This window comes from Gallinula chloropus, assembly GCF_964237585.1.
Source record: "Gallinula chloropus genome assembly, chromosome: 1".
In the NCBI taxonomy this organism is placed as follows: Eukaryota; Metazoa; Chordata; class Aves; order Gruiformes; family Rallidae; genus Gallinula; species Gallinula chloropus.
Window position 1 is genome coordinate 214,035,534 of NC_140085.1, and position 21,462 is coordinate 214,056,995.

Here is a 21,462-nt window from a genome sequence, read left to right on the forward strand (position 1 = left end):
GTAATTTTTTTTTCTTTTAATTGATGAGCTTTTATCATTGCTCAGTAATGACAGAAACTTGAACACAGGCAAAAACTTGGCAATGGAGCACTAGCAAGTGGAAAGAGAGACACAACCTCTTCTGAGCAAACAAAAGTCCTGTTTATACCAGAGAGGAAACCAGACTTGCATTCATACAACTAACTACTGGTGCACCAGATCTGAGTTGGTGTCACAAGAGACACATGCCATGGGATAACAAATACTGCTCTTACACTGACTGACTGACTGGCAGCCAGGAAAATGCCCACTGAAATTCTTATCACATATTTTTGTTCAATTGGCTATTAATTTGTGCTGCAGAACACATCCAAGAAAACTTTTTTCCCTATTCAAGGTGTTCAACTCTCTGCCATAAAAAACTTCCCAGATTCAAGGAGTTGCCAAATGGTTTTAAGAAAATGGGAGTGGAAAGAGCAACCAAGCTAGCTGTTCTTGAGCTTCCAAGCAATTTTCTTGGGGTTTTTTCACAAGCATTTTGAAAGTTTTTTATCCTGGAGTCAAAGAAGGACTTTATTTGCAAAATCTAGAATTCAAATTTTGACTTTAGGATTTGAACTCAGAAGTAGTTGTACCCTGACTGGTAACTGAAATAAGTGAATAAAAGAAATTATGTGGAGCACCATCAGAAATGTAGATAAATTAGAGTGTAATTAACCAAAAAAAGTCATTGAGGGGTGTGTGTGTCCTCTTTCTAACTGCCTCCCAAGAAACAACTAAAAGTTGGGACTCTGCCCCTCTGCACTGCTCTGGTGAGAGCCCATCTGGAGTACTTTGTCCAGCTCTGGGATCCTCAGTACAAAAAGACATGAAGCTGTTGGAGTGAGTCCAGAAGAGGACCACAAGGATGATCAGGGGGCTGGAGCACCTTTCCTGTGAGGACAGGCTAAGAAAGTAGGGCTTGGTCAGTTTGGAGAAGAAAAGGGAGGGCATAATTGTAGCCTTCGAGTACTTAAAGGGTACCTTCAGGGAAGCTGGAGAGGAACTGTTTACAAGAGCATGGAGTGATAGAACAAGGGTTAATGGTATTAAGCTGAAAAAGTGTAGATTTAGATTAAATATCAGGAAGAAATTCTTGACTGTGTAGGTGGGGAGGCCCTGGCACAGGTTGCCCAGAGAAGCTGTGGCTGCCCCCTCCCTGGCAGTGTTCAAGGCCAGGTTGGATGGGGCTTTGGGCAACCTGTTTGAGTGGAGGTTGTTCCTGCCCTTGGCAGGGGGTTGGGATTAGATGATCTTTAAGGTCAATTTCAACCCAAAGCATTCTTTGATTTCATTACTTTTCCCTATTGTGCTTATAATTTTTCAATATTTTGGTGCCATAATTCAAGCGCAAAGAAAGCCCATTCAGCCACCAGGTGAACACAAAAGAACAGCAAAAATTCTTGGTAGATCAGAATATGTATGCACTTTCATTTCTGAATTTAAGTAATAGTTTAAGTCTCTTCTTTGAGACAACACAGCACATTTTTAATCTTGGCATAAGTTTTTTGGAAGAAACAAGTGTTCCATCCTGTCAAGTTTTCAAAGGGAAGAAGGACTCTTAAGGACTATAGCCCTTAGCACACTTCTGATGTTTGCATTGTATTGATAACTTTGTGTCCTCAGACAAATGAGTATTTCGAGCAGTTAAGAAGCTAACAGAAGTCACACACTTTTTCTCATTGTGCAAAAGGAAATTAAGAAGTGCTCCATAGCTCAAGGAGTGTATAGTCGCAGCAGGAGGGGAAATATAAATGCAAAGGCAAAGTGATTTACCTTGCCTTTACCTGAAGGATGATGTTCCCTCAAAGCTGAGGAAAAGAGTATTGGTTTTCTAGATTTGCCAGAATGCTTCCTCATACATTTCCTTGTCTAGCATTGCAGTGCCAGATGTTATTTGAAAGCTTGAACAAAAAAAAAACAAGTTACTTGTGATTTGTGGTTGGATTAGATGATCTCCAGGGGTCACTTCCAACCTCTACTGTTCTGTCTGTGAATAAAAACTTCTCTTTTCAAGCTTTCAAATGTATATAAAACGATGTGATGCATATAACCTAAGATAGGTGAAATAAACTTACACTTGAATATCATGTGTGAAAATAAGAATAAAAATTGTATGTTCCAGTGTATTCTATAAATGCTGTAGAATTTATGAGGCTACACACTAATGACCCTAATTTTACCTAATGCCATTTAAACACTGTAAAGTTGAGTCAAATTTTATCATCCTTGTTTGTAAAGTAGCTTACAGCCATTTTTAAAACCAACTATGATTTGACATACTTGTAATTTCTTTTATTTAGTGCTCTTCCAAACATGGTCTCTGTTTTTTTCCACAGTATCACTGCAAAGCTTGAAAGAGCCTTGGAAAAGGTGGCCCCTCTCCTGCGAGAAATTTTTGTTGATTTTGCCCCTTTCCTATCCCGAACGTTGTTGGGCAGTCATGGACAAGAGCTGTTGATTGAAGGTACTGGTTCTGTTACAAGATTGTAGTAGTTTAGCTATTAGTCATTTGACATGACCAGTTTATCATTTTCACTAGATTTTATATAACTATTTTGGATAAATGAATCAGTTGTTAATGTGTTGGGATTTCACCTGCTTGCATTTCATTTCATTTAAAGGAATTAAAGGTGAAAGCTTTTGTAGCCCTTTTTTTCTCCCTCTAAATGAGATACTGTGTGAAGATCTTGGAGTGCAAAAACCTCTCTATACTTTGCTTTTTCCTTCTCAAAATAATTATTTGCATGTTTCAGCCTAACTTTAAAGAAAGGTATTCTTGAACATTTCCAAAGATTTTTTTGGGGGGGTTAGGTTTTTTCCTTACAACTTTATAGTTAAAAAATTTTCCTCTTAAGTGTAACAATAAGTAATGCAGGAATTATGCAGAAAGTATCGAAAATAGTGTGGCCAGTAGGTCTGGGGAGGTAATTGTGCCCCTGTACTGGGCATTGATGAGGCCACATCTTGAGTGCTGGGTCCAGTTCTGGGCTCCTCACCATCAGAAGGACATTGAGGTCCTGGAGCGAGTGCAGAGAAGGGCAACCAGGCTGGGGAAGGGGCTGGAGGGCAAATCCTCTGAGGAGCGGCTGAGGGAGCTGGGGCTGTTTAGCCTGGAGAAGAGGAGGCTGAGGGGAGACCTTCTCCCCACCTACAACTACCTGAAGGGAGGTTGTAGAGAGGTGGGCGCTGGTCTCTTCAGCCAGGTGACAGGAGATGGGACAAGGGGCAATGGCATGAAGCTGTGCCAGGGCAGGGACAGATTGGACATTAGAAACAAATGTTTTCCTGACAGAGTTGTCAGGGTCTGGAACAGGCTGCCCAGGGAGGGGGTTGAGTCACCTTCCCTGGATGTGTTCAGAAAAAGGGCAGATGAGGTACTTAGGGATCTGGTTTAGCTTAGGATGGAAATGGTTGGACTTGATGATCTTCCAAGGTCTTTTCCAACCTTGTGACTCTGTGATGCTGTGAAAGTGCACACGTGGGAAGCTTGTGCAGAAAGTAACGAATCGGTGTTAATGCAGTTAAAGTAGTGATAGGGAATTTGCATGAGCATCCACTGCTCCCACATGATATAACCAGAGGAATATATGCAGCCAAGTAAACTTTTCTCTTCCAGAATTTTTTATAGATGGTATTGTTGTTTATTGAGAGGAAAAAAATCTCATTAAGGCAAAGCTTGTAATGTGTGACGACGATATACACAGAAGAAACACAGCTTTGTGTTCAAATACCAGAATTCTTTCTATTTTACATGCATTTTATCTAAATATTACTGTACAGTGTTTCTATGATTTTATCTCATTGTCTGTCCAGAGAGACATGGTTTTGTTGACTGAAGCATTTTTCCAATACCCACTTGGACTGCTGTTCCAAATTTTGTCCCATCTATGACTCAGCCACTCAATTCAGTCTCAGGAATCATTATTTATAAACCAAACACCAAGTTCCAAAATAAGAAGTCCTTTCCACCACTTTTCCTTAATGTATGTCTAACCTTCTCTTCAATCAGTCTCTCATTCCTGATTTCTTAAAACCAGTCCTTTCTTCCCAAGGTACTGAAATAGCAATCTGTGTTGAAATAGCATGTGCTGAAATAGCAAGGGCACCTTAGATTTTTACACTGCAGGAATTGAATTTCTGGTTCCTCACTCTAAAATAATTTGGCTATTTTTTTTTCTTTAGCAGTGGATTCAGAGAGATGTTTTAGTTGTGTACTTCTCAAGTTTTCTTTCTTCATTACCTGTATGAGACCACTGATCTCAACTAAAATGAGCTCTTTCCTAGTTAAGTTGTCTTTAAAAGAGAATTCCAAATCTCTTCTAGTCTGATACCTGATTTACTTTGAGAAATTTCACAGAATCACAAGGTTGGAAAAGACCTTTAAAAGATCATCAAGTCCAACCATTCCCATTTCCTGTCAATCTTTACTGAAAGCCAGCGGTGGTCCTTGAAGTGCTTGGAAGTGCTCTCCATGTAATGACTCTACAAAACAGAGGTTTTCAGTAGTGTTATTCAAGATATGTGAGTACAGAGTTCCTGTAGGGCTTTGATAATCTAAATTTGATCGTTTATTGGCACACAGCAATTAACTTGACATTTTTATATGAAATAGTTTTATTTGTTGCTTTATTTGCAAATGTTTTAGTTCTACCAATCAAAAAGGAGCAAATAAACTATATTTAATCAAGTCTGAAGGCACTGTCTGTTTTTCAAATTGATCACCATAAAAATATGTTACATTCCATGAAGCATGTTCTTTTCTTCTGATTTTCCAAACCTGAAACATAAAAATACCTTCCCTCCTCTTGCTGTCATTCAAAACCTCCATATGAAGCCTTTCCCCTATCAGATTTTGCCAAAATCTGAATACCTTCAAGCCTTCTTGATGATATGTGCTTTTTTCTGAAGATCTCTGTAGTTCTCTTGTGTATGCATGTGTGTATGGATTGCTAAATGATTTCAAACTTGGTAAGAAAGTCTGCAGTTTTGAGGTTTTACATAATGAAGAGAGAGCAAAAGAAAAGGGAACAGGAAAAAGAAAACCCTAATAATACTTCTAAAGCAGGTTTATTATGCAAATTTTCCAGAATATTTGATGCTTTGAGATTGGTGGTGTTAATTTATATTTGAAAATGTGTGTACAATATAGTTATGGCTTAACCTGTTTTGAACTTGTGGTGAAAAACCTTTCAGACATACCATGCCATCTCATTTTTCTTTAGCTTGTATCATCCTTCTGTTCTATGGAAGACTGGCTCATGATTCTATGATTCTGTGATTTACTGTTTGAGGAAATTATACTTAAAATCTAAGCAGTGGCTTCTTAACTTTTGAGTGGGACTGCAATGATGTGGTCGGTCTAGACCAAAACCTTGGACCATTCATGTTCAAAATTGTTAGTATTTTATGCTTGTTCATGTAAATTCCCAAATATTACTGGTAGCAGAGGAACCCTGTCACATAGTAATCTGATATTGCAGAATATATTTATTGCTAAAACTTTTAATCTATTTACTTACTGAAATAGCACGCATTTTTACTACTCTCCCCAAAATCAGTTCTTTCTTCAAAAGTATCTTACACTTAACTAAATTTCAAATGTTTCATCGACAGAACATTTTATAAGTTGAAATTGTCCTTGATAGGTTGAAATGGTCTGATTTTCAATTGAATGCAAATAGCTACAGAGTGCCCAACACTACTGTGGTTCATACATTGAGGGTCTTTCAGTGCCTCCAAGAACAGAAGTTGCAAAGGTTAAAATCATCCGTATAGAACCTAATTGGAAGCAAACGTGCAATGTGTGTAGGTCACATATTTGAGCTTAGTAATGCTTATTGTGGAGTTCCATGTAACACTTGCACAGATATGTTTTCACTAACTCTAGTTTCCATATGGTCTGCCAATTCCCTCCACGTAACGAGCATTACAACCTTCTAGCTTTTAGGTGAAAATGTTACAGGCAAGTGTAATCTGATCTGTAGCTGAAAGAAAAGCTACATCCTCTTTTTGTCAGGCACAGATGGGTAAAAATATTTTCACTACAGCTATTCTTGCAGTGTCCTGAACTGTAACAATAGGTCCAAGATTGAAACTCGGATACAATGCTTTCCCTTCTATTTAGTGAGATACAGTAATGGTTTTCATTCTCCTATAGCATTAGCTGGGTAGAAGGTCAGCCAGGTAGCTCCTTCTTCAAAAGAGCTCCTACAAATTCTTTGGACTCCATTTGATGTGTTTCTGATACATGCACAATTCAAATCAGATGAAACAGAGAAGGTTTTTGTGCTGATAGGAGCAGAATCTGTTTCTCCTCGTTAACTCACCACATGGCCCCATGAAAATATTCAGTAGAAGTGGTGAGGGACCAGCTCTGTGTGGTACTTGACAGAAGGTTTCTTGAAACAATTGAAAAATCGCCCAAAAACATTCCTTTGGAAACCACAGATAGAACTTGGGTGCTAAATGACACTACTTTAAAAGCTCCCAAAGACCACAAGTGTAGCATCATTGTGGCCTCTACAAATGCTAGCACAATTACTTTCTGATTTCCATGAACAATACTGAGCTTTGTATAAGGAAATAAGGAGCAACCATTTTCCTAAGCTATTGTAGTAATCTGGAAATCCCTTAAAATTTCTGAGGAACAAAAAAAAAAAGTCTTTTTTTTGTTGTTGTTTAACATGGCCTTTGGCTTTCCCTTAGAAACATTTCAGAACCTTTGTAGTATTGTTGTGCTCGGGAGCACAGATGCTATAAAGCAGAGAGATTGCATGCTCTTGCAGAACTTTATTTTCCTGTTCATATTGTTCTCTCATTCTTTTATCTCACTCTGTCACATCCAAAGTTCTTTTGTTTGTCTTTCCAGGCAAATTTTCTTTCAGCTAATCAGGCTTTTGGTAACTGCTTACCAGTATATATAGCATGTTGCCCACATTCTGGACAAAATAAATACATAAATAAATAGATAATAGCAAGAGAAATTGAATAAAAAAATAGTAGTCTGATTTTAAAATTTTCATTAACTGTAATTAAAAGCACATATGTAGAAACTGAGGTTAATCATACTGCTAAAATGTCTATAAGCCACTTTTGTAACCTGCTTGGATAATTTTTTTTAACAGTCTTTATTATGATGCAGAATTGTTCCTGTCAAAGCTGAATGCTTAGACAAAGATACATAGAATGAGAATAAAAGTCATTCCACTGGAGAGACACATTAAATCATTTTGTGGAATCACCAAAACTCAAGAAAAAGGCAGATTTCAACACAGCCAAGTGCTGAGTCCAATCTCTAAGAACAAAGAATATATAGACTATACCTAGGGGGTAGGAGATGCACGATGAAGCCACTCAAAGAATGTAGAGATTGTTAGAATCATGAGCATAGTCTGGGCTCTCTTAGCCCAGTGCTGAGGCAGTAAAGATTTGTCCCACAGCTGGGTGCCTAGGAAGGCTGGATGAGGAGGTGATTTCATTTCTGTACACAACTTCAGTAAAACTGCCACAATCTGGTTTTACAGGCAGCATTTCAAGAATGATATGCACACACAGCAGAGGAAACAAGAGCAGGGCACAAGAGTGATTGATGGGTGAGAGAGAAACTCCATGAAGTACAGTGTAAGGGGCTCGATTTGTTCAATGTAGCAAAGAGATAAAAGAAGTTGTATACTACAGGATGTCTTAGCCTTGCTACCAACAGAATGCCTGATGAGGGTAAATAACATTGGACAACTTTGCTATAGCTTCTCATCTAGTGTTGAGATTGATGTTCCTTGTAGTCTTTATGGCTGCTTTAAACATTCTTTCTCAATACAGTCTCTCCAGCTACTCAGGAGGAAATATGTCATGTATTTGCTGAATAGTTTGGAGTTTCTCTATGGCTTTGGTACCTGTGAATCCCTGTTTCCTCTGTGCAATACCTTCCAAGGAATGATACCCTGCATTTACCTTAATTTTCTCTAATATTGACATCACTGCCTGTGTTCACATGGTCATGGACAGATGTACTTCACTGTCAGCTAGCCAGTATCAGTAAAAACTTCCTTTTTCCCTTGTGCTGCAGTAGACTGCATCTCAACTGCAGATGTAGTTGAGAATATATCACCTTACCTTGAGGCATCAAAGATGGTCAGTGTTCAAGTCACTGTATGAAATAAGCCTTTCTTAAGTTTTACATGTGTTCATGTGAGCATATATATATATATATATAAAATGGGGTGGTTTTTTTTTTTACTGCAGTTCTTTCATCGTTAATTTGAAGCTTATTTTTTAATAAGAAATTTTCTCCTTCTGCATAATGAAGTTTATTCAGACAATCTGCATTGAAAGCTCATGACAGCTATAGTTTGGCCCTCAGATTTCTGACAACCCTCAGAAATGTAGGGATATATGAGCATACATACACTTTAATGTGATCCCCCACTTATAAGAGACTTATGTGATCACACTGGGGAGGAGGATCAGGCTTTCACTCCCTTGATAACTTTTTAATTTATTAGCTAGTTTCAGCCAGTTTGACAGAGGATGCTTACATGGTGCTGCTTTTACACAATATTCATGAACATGGGTATCTGTTTAAAGAAAAGATGCTCTATGATGTCTTGGTTGAGGCAGTAGTTAAATATGTATTACTTCATCAGCTTCAGTATTTGCTCTGTACTATCATTTGGAATATTCCATCATTGTGTGGTGAAGAAGTGGAAAACCTAAAACTAACTCTAACAACTCTCATCATCTGGTTTATTTGCACCTGTGCAATATACATTGCAGAGATGTGATTGTAAGATTGTAAGATGGGAGGAGTGGCTGACAGGCAGGACACTGCGCTGCCATCCAGAGAGACCTGGACAGGCTGGAGAGCTGGGCAGGGAGAAACCAGATGAGGGTCAACAAAAGCAAGTGGAGAGTCTGGCACCTGGGGAGGAATAACTGCTGGAATCAGGACAGGCTGGGGGATGAGCTGCTGGAGAAGAGCTCTGTGGAGAAGGACATGGGGGTCCTGGTAGATGACAGGTTGGCCATGAGCCAGCAGTGTGCCCTGGGGGCTGAGAGAGACAATGGGATCCTGGGGGGCATCAGGAGGAGTGTGGCCAGCAGGTCACAGGAGGTGATCCTCCCCCTCTACTCTGCCCTGGTCAGGCCCCACCTGGAGTGTTGTGTCCAGTTCTGGGCTCCCTGGGATAAAAAGGACAGGGATCTCCTGGAGAGAGTCCAAAGAAGGGCTACAAAGATGATGAAGGGCCTGGAGCATCTCCCCTGTGAGGAGAGGCTGAATAATCTGGGGCTGTTAAGTCTTGAGAAGAGAAGACAAAGGGGGGACCTTATGAATGTTTATAAATATCTGAAGTATGGGATGCAGGGGGAATGGGCAGCCCCTTTTCAGTGGTCTGTGGAGACAGGACAAGGGGCAATGGCTGCAAGTTGGAGCACAGGAAGTTCCACAGCAACATGGGGAAGAACTTTTCCCCAGTGAGGGTGCCAGAGCCCTGGGACAGGCTGCCCAGGGAGGTGATGGAGTCTCCATCTCTGGAGAGATTCCAGCCCCGTCTGGACGCCTGTCTGTGCAATATGAGCTGGGGAGCTGCTTTGGCAGGGGGGGTTGGACCCCATGAGCTCTCCAGGTCCCTTCCAACCCCTAAAATTCTGTGATACATATTGCAGTGTAAGAGACAGGAAAGCAATTGATAAAACAAGACACAGGGAGAGACCAGTAGGAGCTAAACCCTATTAGACACCAAAGAATCCCTGTTAGCAATCAAGGTGAATGGTTAACATGTTTTTGTGTTACACAGTAGTCAGGCTAGTGCCATTTGCAGTGTGTGTCTCAATGGACACAATCACTTGTCAGTCAGGGGGAGGAATCTCTTGGATTCTTTGTTTTGTACTGGGGGAGGAACTCTAAATTGGTTTCCAAGGCTAAGGAGTTCATAATATATTTCTTCTCTGCTGTGCCAACTGTCCTTTCTTTCCATGTGCCCTGGGGGTCTCAGCATACGTTCTCCTATGTCTAGTAAGAGATGATGCTGCAGGCTTATTTGTGGTAGTAGCATTCCAGTTCATATATTTATCTTTCACTGTAAACACCTGCAGAAAGTTGCCAGTGAAATCCCACCACTCTCCTGAAACAAACCCTGTTTTGATAAAAATGATGGAACAATAATGTGTTAGAAAGAATGCTTTTCTTCAGCAAGTTTAAAAACTTTCTTCATCACTAACATTATATTGAATGATTTTATGGCATTACAAGCTCTGAGCGTTGATTTGCAGCTTTAAGATGCCTTTTATGTATTTTCCCTTTTTACTTTGTGGATTTCTGCAAGCAATTTGCAAGATTTGCATTTTACCATGAAGAAAACACTATGTAAATTTGAAACAGGGCACAAAACCCCTTGAAATCTTCCAATAGATATCATTTAAAATGCTGCTGATGACCAAAATCCTGCCTGCACATGTTGTAATCCCATCATACACAGGAAAACAAAAGTTCATGATTTTCCTACTGCTATTTATAGGCTTGTAAGAAATTTGTTCTAAGAAATTCTTTATATATGATTAGCTCTTAATGTCTTACTGAAATGCTCCACAGTATCCTCCTGTTTCTGCAAATGCTTTGGGACTCAAAGTGTTTCTTACTGAAAAACATCAATGAGTCAGATACACATGGAGACAGAAACCAACATCAGTTTTCCAGAAGTCTGTATGGTAGACAAAAAGAAATGATGAAAGGTTAAATGGATATTTAAATCTGCCTCTTTTTTTCACATATACTCCAGCAGAGTCAAGGTTCAAAGCTTTGCAACTTTCACACTGGTTTTAGAATATGCCACCAGACAGATCCCAATACTGGCAGCCAGAGGAGGAACTGATGAGCAGGTGCCACAGCAGAAGTCTCTGTTATTTATCTTCAAACTATAATGACCCCCACACCAATTACAGAACATTTTTGCTTTCATACAATATCTCTTTATGATGCCTTTAAAGACTTATCAGTAGAAATACCAGAAAGTTAAAACTATACACATTCACTTGATTTTTGAAGATTTAACTCTTGAATTACTGGAGTTCCTGTGTTCAGAAGTCTGTTCTGAACAGATGTTGAACATGGCAGGAAACATATAGATCAGAGATCCAGATAGCAGCCAGGTAATACATAGCATCTGGCACCTTTTTGAAAGTAAACCTGCCAATAATTAATTACACATATGAGCCACTCCATCCTTGTCTAATGAATTGAACACTTACTAAGATGTATTAGACTTTGTAACAGAGGTTAACTGCTCATGCCCCCTCCTTCGTCTTTGGCTTGTGTGGTCCAAGTGTAACTTAAGGGTAGAAACTGTTGGCACTCGTTTTATATGTCCTTGATTATATTATCATTGTGACATTAATTAATAATCAAGACATCTTTACAATCCACAATGTATGGAGATCCCATTAGGTAGAAATTGGGGTGTTGGCTCTGTTGTGTTGCCAATAGAGAAAAAAAAGATGTGAGACGAATTGTAAAGTTTAGAATGAAATGAATACATTTCTACAGAAGGGGTTTATGGAGTGCAGCAAGGAAAAAAAAAAGAAATAGAAACATGCCTTTGGGAAAACAAAAGCTGGTAACTGTAGTTAGGTTTGCTGAAAATAAGCTCTGAAAGTTACCACTGAAAATACAGAAGCCACTACTAGATGTTCGAAGTTACTAAATTATTATTGAAAGTGCTACTATAAAATGATATCAAAAACCAAACAATACCAACTGCTGTTCTTTTAAAGCACATGAAGAAACACACAAAGTATTGGAGCCCATAAAACCCAAGAAAATTAGTTGTTTGTGGTCCTCAGGTCCCACTTACCTTTCACAACACTGTGCACTGTCTCACATGTTTCTTTTCCAAGCCAGTAGCCTGTGTTCCAGTTGCAAGCCAGAAGGCCTAGAAAGGACTGATCTTTCTACCTTAAAACTAGAACACCCTCCATGATAACTTCATACTTCTTTGTCCTAATACCATGCAGGTCAGATGGCCCTCTGTCATCCTTCTTCTAACTTTCAGCTTTGTAGGATTTTATTTTCTTTTAAGGAGTTTGCCTCCTACTACAAAAGGAGTGACAATAGATCTAAGTCATGTTTTTTCAACAAAATAGGGTTTTTTTAAGATTCCTGAGAAAGTTTTTAATACATAGAGGCACTACTGTAACATAGCCTGTAGGTGGACTCATCATATCAGTTATACAGCAGTGCTGCATGGTAACAAACACTGGACTAAGTTGGACAATTATTTTTTTAATTTTTATTTTTTTTTAAGAACAACCACCTTTTCCCCCCTTATTATTTTCTCCTCTACTGTCCAGGTCCAAAGAAAAACGAGGTGGCATGCCAAAAAGGTATTCAGTATCTACAGGATGTTCATGCTGTGACTGAAGCTCCCCACAGGCAGAGGTTCTCTGGTTCTTATTCCACTTAATTCATCATTCAGAACTCAGCAGGGGACTCTGCCTGATTTTGGACTTGAAACAGGCGGTATTCGCCCCACCCTTTGTCCTCTAAAGGCTTAAAAATGGTATCAATCTACTTTATTACCCCAGCAGTATTTTCCAGAGAACTTCCTAACTCTGATAAACTATAGGGTGCAAATAACATCTCTGTATCAGATTTTGCCCTGAAAGATGTATTTCTCATGAGACACAGTCTCATAACCCTTTCCCATGTAGCCAGACCTCTATGTCCAAGTTTTTTACAAAACTGATCTCTTTAGGGCTGGTCACAGTTTCTTCTTCCATATTCCTTAGCTCTGTGTCTCATCACCAGCTCTTATGACCCAGACTGAAACCTTTTAATCAGTGACCAAGTTTAACAAAACTCCCTTACTTATCCTGATCATTTAAAGGCACTTCTACTGTTCATCCTATTGGATATAAATGTGCTTGTTTCCATGCCCTTGAGGCATAAACAAAGAATATTTCACAAAAACTCTTGAATTATTTAAGTTGAGAAACTACTGCACTTGAATCTTAAAAATACACTTATTTCCAGAGCCCTTTGGTTTTGATAGGAAAAAAAATAAAGTTAACAATAGCATGAACATCAGTGAACCATCAAGCTTGATTTATCTAGATGCTAACAGACTCCCTTCAGCCCTGGGATTATTTTTGCAAGGATTAAGAGAATGTATCTTTACTGTGATCAGTATAACTTTATGATGACATTTACCTCCCCTCCAAAAAGCCAAATCTGGTAAACATATATTGTCTTATATCATGCCTTGTTTTTTCTGTTCCTATATGGAATTTTATATTCCAATCTTTTTCTCCTAATAGTGATGTTGTCTGTGGAGATTTTCTTGCAGTGGGAAACCTTCATGCTGAAAGAACTTGTCAGACAACAGAGACAGTTGTGATATGTCAAATTAAGATGGCAAAGTGATGTCAAAGCAGGTCTAGGGAGACCCCATAACAATGTTACTGTCAAGTAAATAAAGAAAACTGAAACACAAGAAATACAAGTTATTTTAAGAGATCCATGAGCATGGTATGGTTCTGTCTTTTGAAAGACATTGTTTTAGAATGATTACCATTTGTCAATAGGTCAGGATAGGAGCAGGATCTGATGGCTGCCAACTGAGGTCAGCAAAGTTCACCATGGAAACGGAGATTTATTTTCTTTCCTTATGATCAAGTTCTCATAAAATAATTACCATCTGAACAAAATATTAGTTCACCAACAGTTTGCTCATCTACATACAAAAAATAGTTGATGGGTTATGCTACTCAGGAGATCACATGTGGTTAAAACAATTGTCATCTTGGCCTTAGAAATTTAGGAAGCTGCCTGAGTTATCATAAAATAGATGCCTAGAGATCATATATGTTATCACAGAATTGTAGGGGTTGGAAGGGACCTGGAGAGCTCATGGGGCCCAACCCCCCTGCCAAAGCAGCTCCCCAGCTCATATTGCACAGACAGGCGTCCAGACGGGGCTGGAATCTCTCCAGAGATGGAGACTCCACCACCTCCCTGGGCAGCCTGTCCCAGGGCTCTGGCACCCTCACTGGGGAAAAGTTCTTCCCCATGTTGGTGTGGAACTCCCTGTGCTCCAACTTGCAGCCATTGCCCCTTGTCCTGTCCCCACAGACACTGAAAAGGGGCTGCCCATTCCCCCTGCATCCCCTGCTTCAGATAATTATATACTTCAATTAGGTCCCCCCTTAGTCTTCTTTTCTCCAGGCTGAACAGTCCCAGCTCACTCAGCCTTTCCTCACAGGGGAGATGCTCCAGGCCCTTAATAATCTTTGTAGCCCTTCTTTGGACTCTCTCCAGGAGATCCCTGTCCTTTTTATCCCAGGGAGCCCAGAACTGGACAGAGTGAGGTTTTGTTATATTTCCTATTTGTAGCTGCACCAGTTCACTCACTGCTCACTCAGTGTGGTCCCAGTGTTGCCAAAGAGAAGAAGTTAATATAAGGAAGCCCAGAGCACCAGGAAAGAGCAAGAGGGTTTAGTGCTGTGCAGCCTATCCTTTTCTCTCCTTCCTTTTTTGCCATTCACCATACACACATTTCAGTTGTGTCATGCCATGATGGTAATATTCCCCCTAATAATAGGAAAGAATGTAACAAAGAACTAGAAAATAGTATAAAGAAAGAAACTATTCCTATGTTGCCAAAAGGCATTTCCTATGCTTGAAAAAAAAAAAGAGGAGAGAAACAAAAAAAGAATAAATAAGAACAATAAATAGGGCAGTTATAGACTGAAGCTAAAGAAAAAGTTTATGAATTTCAGGAGAAAAAGAAAACCTCATACCTAAGGAAAAAATAAAATTTGAGTAATGCATTTTCATTATCTTCCTTTTGTTGCTTTTCCAAGGAAAGCATGGTTTTCTAGAGACTGTCATTTGAGATGATACTTATTATATGTATTGCCCAGGATGTCACTTTTGACAGCTTTAGAAAGAATTGTAAAAGGTTCTGGAGATTAAAAGAAAGCATAAATATTTGCTTTTGTTAGTGAGTGAAATTAATGTTCTCATTTCTAATTGTATACTGCTGTGAAAATAATTCACTGTTGAGGTAACTCTTCTGAAATGTTTTTCCTGTGACACAGATTTGGGGAGAGGTGAAGGACTAAGGAAAAAAAAAGCAAAAGGAGGGGTAGATGCTTCTTCATTAGATAAGAATATTGTAAGGGACCAGTAGAACATAACATCTCAGAATAGTTGGGGGTTTTTTCCTAAATGTAATGAACATGCAGAAACTTCTCTGGCATTGGTTGTTTTCATGTGGTAATTTTTCTACAAATTTAATCATAAAAACAACAACTTGATGAGGAAAGGAGTGGTTTCTTGAGAAAATATCATTACTTTTTACTGGTTTGTTGTTTTAAAAATACCCTCATTTTTCCACTCATTTTTTTTTTCTTACTTTATCCATTGAAATAAAATATCCAGGGCAGCAGCAACTGGCACAACTTTCAGCTATATCATAGGATACGAGGGGAAATCAGGTTCTCATTAATATTCTTTCTGTATAAATAAGAGGTTTGGATATTCCAGAACCTCTGTCTAAATGTAGTTTATTTTTTAGCTCTTCTTGGCTTCCACCAAAATACAATATTTATAAATTATTGATGTCTACCTGGAACTGAAGTGGACATCAACAGCAAACAAATAGTTCCATTTTTTTAACCTTTTCAAGATTGGTGGTGTTTTGATTTGATCAGCTGCAGTGGAGTGTAATCCCTGGTTTAGCTGCTTTGACCCATTGTCTAGAAGGGGACTTCAGAGGAGAAACACCTTTTGTTTCCAAATTAAATTCTAGCATGTAGTAAGCATCATCATGTTTTAAAAAAAATGTTTCATTTAAATTTAAGACAGAACTATTTTTTATCATTAATGTGTTGTATTCTTTAGTATGAAAATAATAATTTTGTGTTATTAATTTTAATTAGAACAATTTTTCAATTGCTACATGATAGATTTCTATCCATTTTAGACCTGTCCTGGTATAGCAATTAGATAAGACAAAATTAGATAAGAACATTAGTTCACTGTGTCACAATAGATATTTGAAAAGAGATTCATGCAAAGAGATACAGACTATATAGTGACAGACATACATTTGACAGACAGACAGACAGACATATAGTGACTAAATCCCAGTGGACTGTTGCTCAAGGAAAAAAATCCCACAGGTGCTAAATGAAAAACTGGATCAGTTTTGAAAATCTGCAGTGAGGTATTAAAGTTAACAGTGGTAGTGGATTTTATTTTATAGATGAAGTAATGTCCTTCTCATTAGATGAGTGAGAACTTGTACATCCCATTAAGACAAATGGAAAATTGACAACAATTCCATACATGCCAGACTCTTCAGAGTAATGTGGCACCAGCACCAGTTTTGTCAATACCATTCTAGCTCATGGGATCACAGTACAAAAGTCTGTAATTTTAAAAAGTAAATCATGTATACATTGTAATAAATTCCCTCTCTGTGGGTATGCTCTCAAGGGTTTTTGCCATTCTGTGATTCCATCTGGATATTTTATAGTCCTCATTTAGATTCCTTTTTAGTAACTGCAGTAGTGAAGAGTAAAATAATTCAAGAAACTGTTAGGTGGCATTCTTATTCCTTCAAATATTATCCTAGCATTAAGATCTGATTTATCTTAGAAATGTGACTAAAGATGCCAACCATTTGAGTTGGGTTTCAACAGATTAAAATCTAAATTTTCTTTTGGCCTATCAGTGTTTATTTGAGGTTTTATCTTAAATCTGAGTTCTAAAGATTTCTGTTAAAATTTTAAAGGTATTTAATTTGGTACCCTGGATGTTAACTCTTCCTAGATTTTTCAGGTACCAGATATAAAGAAAAGATGCAGTGCAGTGTCTTCCACCGTAACAGAAAAATCTTAGAACTGTCTTTATCAACTCCAAAAGCACTGAATCAAATTCACATTCATCATTTTTTTTCCCCTCTGTCACTCTTTGGCTCTGTAAAGGAGATCTACCCATACAAAGGACGGTGTGGAGTACTAATACAGCCATCCTTCCTGGTCCCTAGAGTTGGTGGTAATGTTGTGTTCTGCCAGTCAAGGCTGCTGAAGGGAATTGTTAAATCCGTAACTCTGACTTTGTTATTTTAGTGAGTATACGTTCTTGGGGATAGTGTTTCCTTTGATCCAGTATAAGTGGAGCTGTAATTATTTTGCAACATGACTGTGATTTCCCTCTGCAGATTTTCTGCAATTCTGAATATTTGCCAGTCTTTGCTTTTCGTGAATTAAGACCATTAGAGTAATTTAAATGTCTACCAAATCTCTGACATATGTATGGTTCTAAAACCAATTTTCAGTGTAATTTTGCAAAACATTACATTCTGTTTAATACACATCTTGGTTTTGAGGGTTTTTTCCTAATAATTTTTTTGCTTGGACTAAGAACATCTGTCATTTCAGTCCATAGTTTTACATACAATTTAGTTTCAAACTTTTTACCTATTTTTAATTTTCTTGCCATACTATCTCTGTACAGTTCTGTAGTGAACTCATCAGCAGCTTGATAATTAAACCCATCAATTTGAATCTATGTTTCTCTGTATGACAATATTTGGCAGAGAGGGAATAATACAGATTTAAACTATCCAAGCAATTTTAATTAACTTTCAGAAAGGAAATCCTACATTCATTTCTTTGATTCTAAGCTGGATTTAGCAAAATATTTCAAGAAACATTTGCCATTAAGATTTTGCTGGCAGAAGAAAGATGTTTTGCAAGAGCAAATAAACTTGCTGGAAGACTTGCATTGCCAATCAAAATATCACCATCACTTTTCTCCTACTCCTGTCGCAGCCAAACCGTGCTCCAGTTTCTGTCACCAGCACGAACCGTCCTTGAAACTTTAGTGTGCCTTTCCTGACATATGTTGAATGGAGTATAAAGGAATAGTCTATCAAAAAATGGACACAATTTGTGAGTGATAATTGCCAGTGGAAAATTCCTAACCTGTCTCTTTGGCACAGAAGTCAGTGGGAATAGATACCACAGTAGTTAGCAGCGATTATAGCGAATATTTTGAATCAGGACATTTTTGTTTCAAGTACCTGGGAGAGTCTAGAAGTAGGAAATAGAAAATAGGTGTCCTTGCAAAAAAATAGAAGTAAAAAAGGAGAATTCTAGTATTTTCTCATTGTTTTGGGGTCGGGGTCTTTTTTGCTGGTTTTAGGAATTTATGCTCATTTCTATGTATATTTTACGCATTTTTCAATTGTTAATAAAATAATGCATATAACAGCATGTCTTTATTTTATCATTAGCAGGTTTTTTTTCTGTACAAAGCTCCTGTAGTTTCAATTATATGCTATACAGGAGTAATAAAGGCCAAGCTTTCTCTGTGAACTGGGTTAAATGGATTAAACTTTTTCAAACTTTTTATTTATCCATACCTGAGACTTTGAGATAAGTAGAAGCTCTAATTTAGTGAAAGATTTCTGCAGGCTCTAAAGTAGGGTTAATTGCATTGTTTTTTAAAGTTGAACATAAGGTATAAAAACATTTAACTTTTGTTTTTCCTAATATTACAATTGATTCCAGTTCCAATAAGGGTTTAAGTTGACACAGAGTAAAATCATTGAAAGAAAATGCAGGGAAACCTTGATAAAGACCAGATGAAATTGCAGTGGTATTCAGTTAGAATCATACACACATTGTATTAATAATAATAAAAAGAAGTTCAAAACCATGATCTTATTTCATAAGGATTTTTTTTTTTTTTAGAAAAAATTGATTTTATCAGCCTACATTATATTTCTTCAAAATAGAAATTCACACTGACTAGTTCAGCATGGTGATTTCGGGGTTTTGAACCCATGACTTCATTAATGCCACAGGCATGACTAAAATAGTATAGTTGAAATGAACCTTTTTTTAGACATTAATAAGTCGTAGTGAAAAGAAACAATTAGCATATCTTTGGGCCAACAGAAGAACACTGAAAAAGAAGTCAAGTAAACCAGAGCATTTCAAGATAATAGCCAGGCATACATCATTTATTGCAGATTAGCTAAGGTCACGCACTTGATGCTCCCAGTTTTTGCATCCATATATGTGGTCATTGTTGCCATCAAATTGCTGAATTTTGATGGCTATATTTAATAGACTAAGAATAGACCACGAAGAAAAGTACTAAGAACAGCAAATATAAAGAGCACGTACTCCATTCAGTTAAAGAGTGACCTTTTTAACCTTGCTGTATGCAGGAAATATCCACTTGTATTTTAGTAATTACATTAGCTTCCTTAATGGCATTTGATACAGATGGTATAGGAAGAACTTATCTGCAGCTGAAGAATGCAGGCAACAGTTTTAGTTTGAACTGCAGATACTTTTTCTCATTGGAGTTAAGGGGAAGAGGAAGGGAAGAGTGCTGAAAATAGATACGTGTGCTCCTCTCAGTCAGAGGAGCCAGTAGTTCAAAGCTTGTGGTCATTTTTGGTTTTCATTGTGTTACAACTAATAAAATCCTGCACACTCTAAAAATCTCTGTCAAATCCTGCAAAAGGGTAAAAAGGAAGAATAAAAGCAGGGTTTTGTGCATTTGTCACTTAAGAAATTGGTCTTTATTCTGATCCATTTTTGATTTGGTGAAGATACCTCAATACCTCAACCAGTTTGTGTCTTCTGACTGTAAAATGGGAGCAGAACATTTTCCTCCTCCTCAGGTTTTTTGGTGTGATAGGAGACAAACTGTCTGCTGAAGGATATTATTTTAGTGGCTGTAGCAAGTGAGAGGCAGTTCACACGAGCTGTACTTCCTAGAACAGAGGATCAGACAAATTTAAAAACCAAACAATTGTGAAAATGATTCTTTTTCTGGTCCATGCAGGATAAGTTCAGCAGGACTGGGGTCATGATTCTCCCTTAACTTCTCAGCTTTTGGCTATAGCAGAGCTCACATTCTGGCAGTTTTTCCTAATAGGCAGAAATGGATTTGTCCTCCATTAGGTCTGGTCTGTTTTATCGTCCTCTCCTATTGACTCCACAACAGTTCAAACAATAAACTCTGAAGATTAATTGTGATTTGCGTAACGGGGGGGAGGGGGGGAAGAAAAAGTTTATTTATTTGAAATCTTTCCTGCTTAATCAGGAATAAGCAAAAATGGGAAGGAGCACAAGGGACACAAAAATAGAGCCCTTGGCAGCTAGGAAGGAGGAAATGGAGTATATAATGGAATACACACACTTTCCCTCGTATGATTTGAGTGGAAGGCATCCCTGAAGTGGGAGTAGGAGGCTGATAAGCAAGAAACTTATAATGTGAAATGGTGGCCCTGCTATGAATGTTTTGTGCTTCCATATTCTGTTTTATTTCAAGAAATATATAATATAAATACCTAAAGGTGAAGAGAAAGTATTTCAGTTTCTATTTCCTGGGATTCCCCAGTTTCTGTTATGGCTACTCCTGGGTTTGTTTATTAATTAATTTCTGCTGTAGACTGAGCTCTCTCTTCTATCCATGTTTGGCACCTGGCACTTCTGTTACAAGGCTTTCCTACTTCCCTCTGTATTTTCACATGTGAAAAGTGCTGCAGTTTCTCAGTTATTTGTTTCTGAGAATCTCAAGTTTTGCATGCTACTAGTTATGAGAGCTGCTAATGGTTAATATCAGTGGTTGTTTCATCAGCAGGTAATTACAGAGCTGATTATAACTAATGGGTGTGCTGATGTGCTAGCCAGATGTAAATTCTGTATCCTCCTCTTTCTTACTCGTAATTTCACCAAAATCACTTCAATTCTCCTTTCCAATACTAGAATGCTACATCTAAGCTTGCAGTTGGTTAGGGGTGATATACAAAAACTTAGTAAGTGATGTCCATACAAATAGGAAAAAGACATCAGTTTTAGCTCAGATGATCATTTTGCTCAAGCACATGGAATCATCAGGCTTTTAAGTAGTACATAAAAATGTTTATTACTGTAAACAAAAATGGTTGCACTAAGGTAATTATCCCATCCTTCAAGCAGAGACCCCTGTTGTATTATGTATACAGCATTTCTATCATTAAGGTTAGGTCATCATTGTTATCTGGATGATAATCGTGGATACTTAATCATAGCTCTGTGACATTTCAGGCATGTTCACTTTCATCCATGCACCAAACTTTATTTCAGTCCCATGCTCTGACTTGGCTGGCCCTGTGTGGAGCCAGGAGTCGGATTCAATGATCCTTATGGGTCCCTTCCAACTCAGGAGATTCTATGAATCTATGTCACTTGAGGTTATACAGGTGGCATAAGTATAACTGTCTTTGAAAGTTAAAACCTTCTAATTTAATAGACTGTGTCAGGAAAGATTCATTATGTGCTTCTCTTTAAAATGTGTATTTTGCACTGAGTTTTCTATTCTTTTTGGAAACGTGGTGAAGATATAAAGAAAGTAATGCTGATGCATAAATCTGTTTT

At 38.0% G+C, this 21,462-nt stretch overlaps 1 protein-coding gene across 4 annotated transcripts in view; it reads left to right on the top strand.

The window, feature by feature from the left end:
- NBEA (neurobeachin) overlaps positions 1-21,462 on the top strand; it is a gene marked incomplete at both ends in the record, with an annotated part of 550,746 nt that overhangs the window by 250,190 nt on the left and 279,094 nt on the right. For all 4 annotated transcript variants that reach the window (XM_084277996.1, XM_084277994.1, XM_084277997.1 and 1 more), the window contains one exon: positions 2,358-2,485. In XM_084277996.1, coding sequence (XP_084134122.1) covers positions 2,358-2,485 — 128 coding nt within the window. The remainder of the gene's footprint in view (positions 1-2,357; positions 2,486-21,462) is intronic.